This window comes from Corvus brachyrhynchos, unplaced genomic scaffold (genome assembly GCF_000691975.1).
Source record: "Corvus brachyrhynchos isolate BGI_N302 unplaced genomic scaffold, ASM69197v1 scaffold47, whole genome shotgun sequence".
Taxonomy (NCBI): Eukaryota; Metazoa; Chordata; class Aves; order Passeriformes; family Corvidae; genus Corvus; species Corvus brachyrhynchos.
The window spans coordinates 1,805,685-1,807,499 of NW_008239292.1; the positions used below are offsets into that span (position 1 = coordinate 1,805,685).

Here is a 1,815-nt window from a genome sequence, read left to right on the forward strand (position 1 = left end):
CGATCGCCGGGGCGGGGAGGGAGCGGGGAAAGGCCAGATGGCTCCGTTTGCCCCCCCCCCCCAGCCCCCTCCTCACCCTTCAGGTCCGTCAGGGTCTCCCCCAGCTGCTTGAGCACCACGGCCTTTTCCTCCAGCTCCTGCACCGGGATCAGCCGGTGGTTGTGGGCCAGATCCTTCTGGATCTTCTCCACGGACTTCTCCAGGTCGCTGTGGGCACAGGGGGAGGGCAGAGGGGTCACTGGGGGGGGGGTCACTGCTGTGCCAGGAGGGTGAGAACCCCGAGGGTGGCAGGTGCCCATGTGGGAGAGGGCAACACTGGGCTGGGGACCCCTCCTCACTCTGGGAGGTGGTCACTATTTTTGGGGACCCCTCCTCGTTCACTGATTTGGGGACCCCTCCTCATTCAGGGATGTGGTCACTGATTTGGGGACCCCTCCTCATTCAGGGATGTGGTCACTATTTTGGGGACCCCTCCTCATTCAGGGATGTGGTCACTGCATGGGGACCCCTCCTCATTCAGGGACGTGGTCACGGCGTGGGGACCCCTCCTCATTCAGGGATGTGGTCACTGATTTGGGGACCCCTCCTCGTTCAGGGATGTGGTCACTATTTTGGGGACCCCTCCTCCTTCAGGGACATGGTCACTATTTTGGGGACCCCTCCCCACTTTGGGACATGCCCTGGGCAGTGCAGAGCTGCTGCTGTGCCCCTGGGGAGGGTCTGTGCCCCGCAGGGACGTGCGGGGCCCCCTGCCCTGGCTCACTTGAGCTGCTGCGTGATCAGCTCCTCCTCGTTGAGGTAGCGGAGCCGCTCCTCCTCCACCAAGCTGCGCTGGCGCTGCAGAGGGTCCTCGTGCTTGCGCATCGTGTCCGTCACCCGCACGCTGATCTCCGTCTCCGTCCGCCGCAGCAGCGTCTTCACCGTCTCCTGGTTCTGCAGCTGTGGGAGGAGGAGGAGGAGGAGGAGGAGGGGGAGAAGGAGGGGGGAGGTCAGGCTGGGAGAGACCCCCCGGGATAGGAAAAGGGGCCCCACAAGGGACCAGTCCTGAGCTGGGCATGGGGAGGGATCCCTGGGCATGGGGAGGGATCTCCAAGCTCGGAGTGGGGAAGGATCCCTGAGCTCAGATTCAGGAAGGATCTCTGAGCTCAGATTCAGGAAGGATCTCTGAGCTCAGGGTGGGGAAGGATCCCTCAGCTGGACATGGGCAAGCATCCCTGAGCTTGGATTTGGGAAGGATCCCTGAGCTCAGATTTGGGAAGGATCCCTGAGCCCAGATTCAGGGAAGATCCCTGAGCTCAGACTGGCGAGGGATCCCTGAGCTTGGATTTGGGAAGGATCCCCGAGCTCAGAATGGGGAAGGATCCCTGAGCTTGGATTTGGGAAGGATCCCTGAGCTCAGCACAGGGAGGCATCCCTGAGTTGAGAGTGAGGAAGGATCCCTGAGCTCAGAATGGGGAATGATCCCTGAGCTTGGATTCGTGAAGGATCCCTGAGCTTGGATTTGGGAAGGATCCCTGAGCTCAGAATGGGGAAGGATCCCTGAGCTTGGATTCAGGAAGGATCCCTGAGCTCAGAATGGGAAAGATCCCTGAGCTCTCCCACACCAACCCCACTGAGAAAAGGGCATTTTCCCATCCCACCCCAGTACGAGCTGGGTCAGATTTGGGGTCCCCCCACCCCAGGCGCCCACCTGCAGCTTCTTGAGCTGCTGCAGCTGGTTGCGGAGGTCGCTGGCGTTCTGCTGCAGGTCGTGCAGGTGCAGCTGCATGTGCAGGCGGGTGATGGCCGTGGGCTGCCCCGCGGGGGTGCTGGTGG

At 62.3% G+C, this 1,815-nt stretch overlaps 1 protein-coding gene across 1 annotated transcript in view; it reads right to left on the reverse strand.

Annotated features, from left to right (window-relative positions):
* Positions 1-1,815, reverse strand: part of SRCIN1 (SRC kinase signaling inhibitor 1) — a 37,546-nt gene that overhangs the window by 5,154 nt on the left and 30,577 nt on the right. The window contains exons 7-9 of the mRNA XM_017740519.1: positions 1,691-1,792; positions 764-939; positions 77-207 (exon numbers count right to left, since the gene is read on the reverse strand). Coding sequence (XP_017596008.1) covers positions 77-207; positions 764-939; positions 1,691-1,792 — 409 coding nt within the window. The remainder of the gene's footprint in view (positions 1-76; positions 208-763; positions 940-1,690; positions 1,793-1,815) is intronic.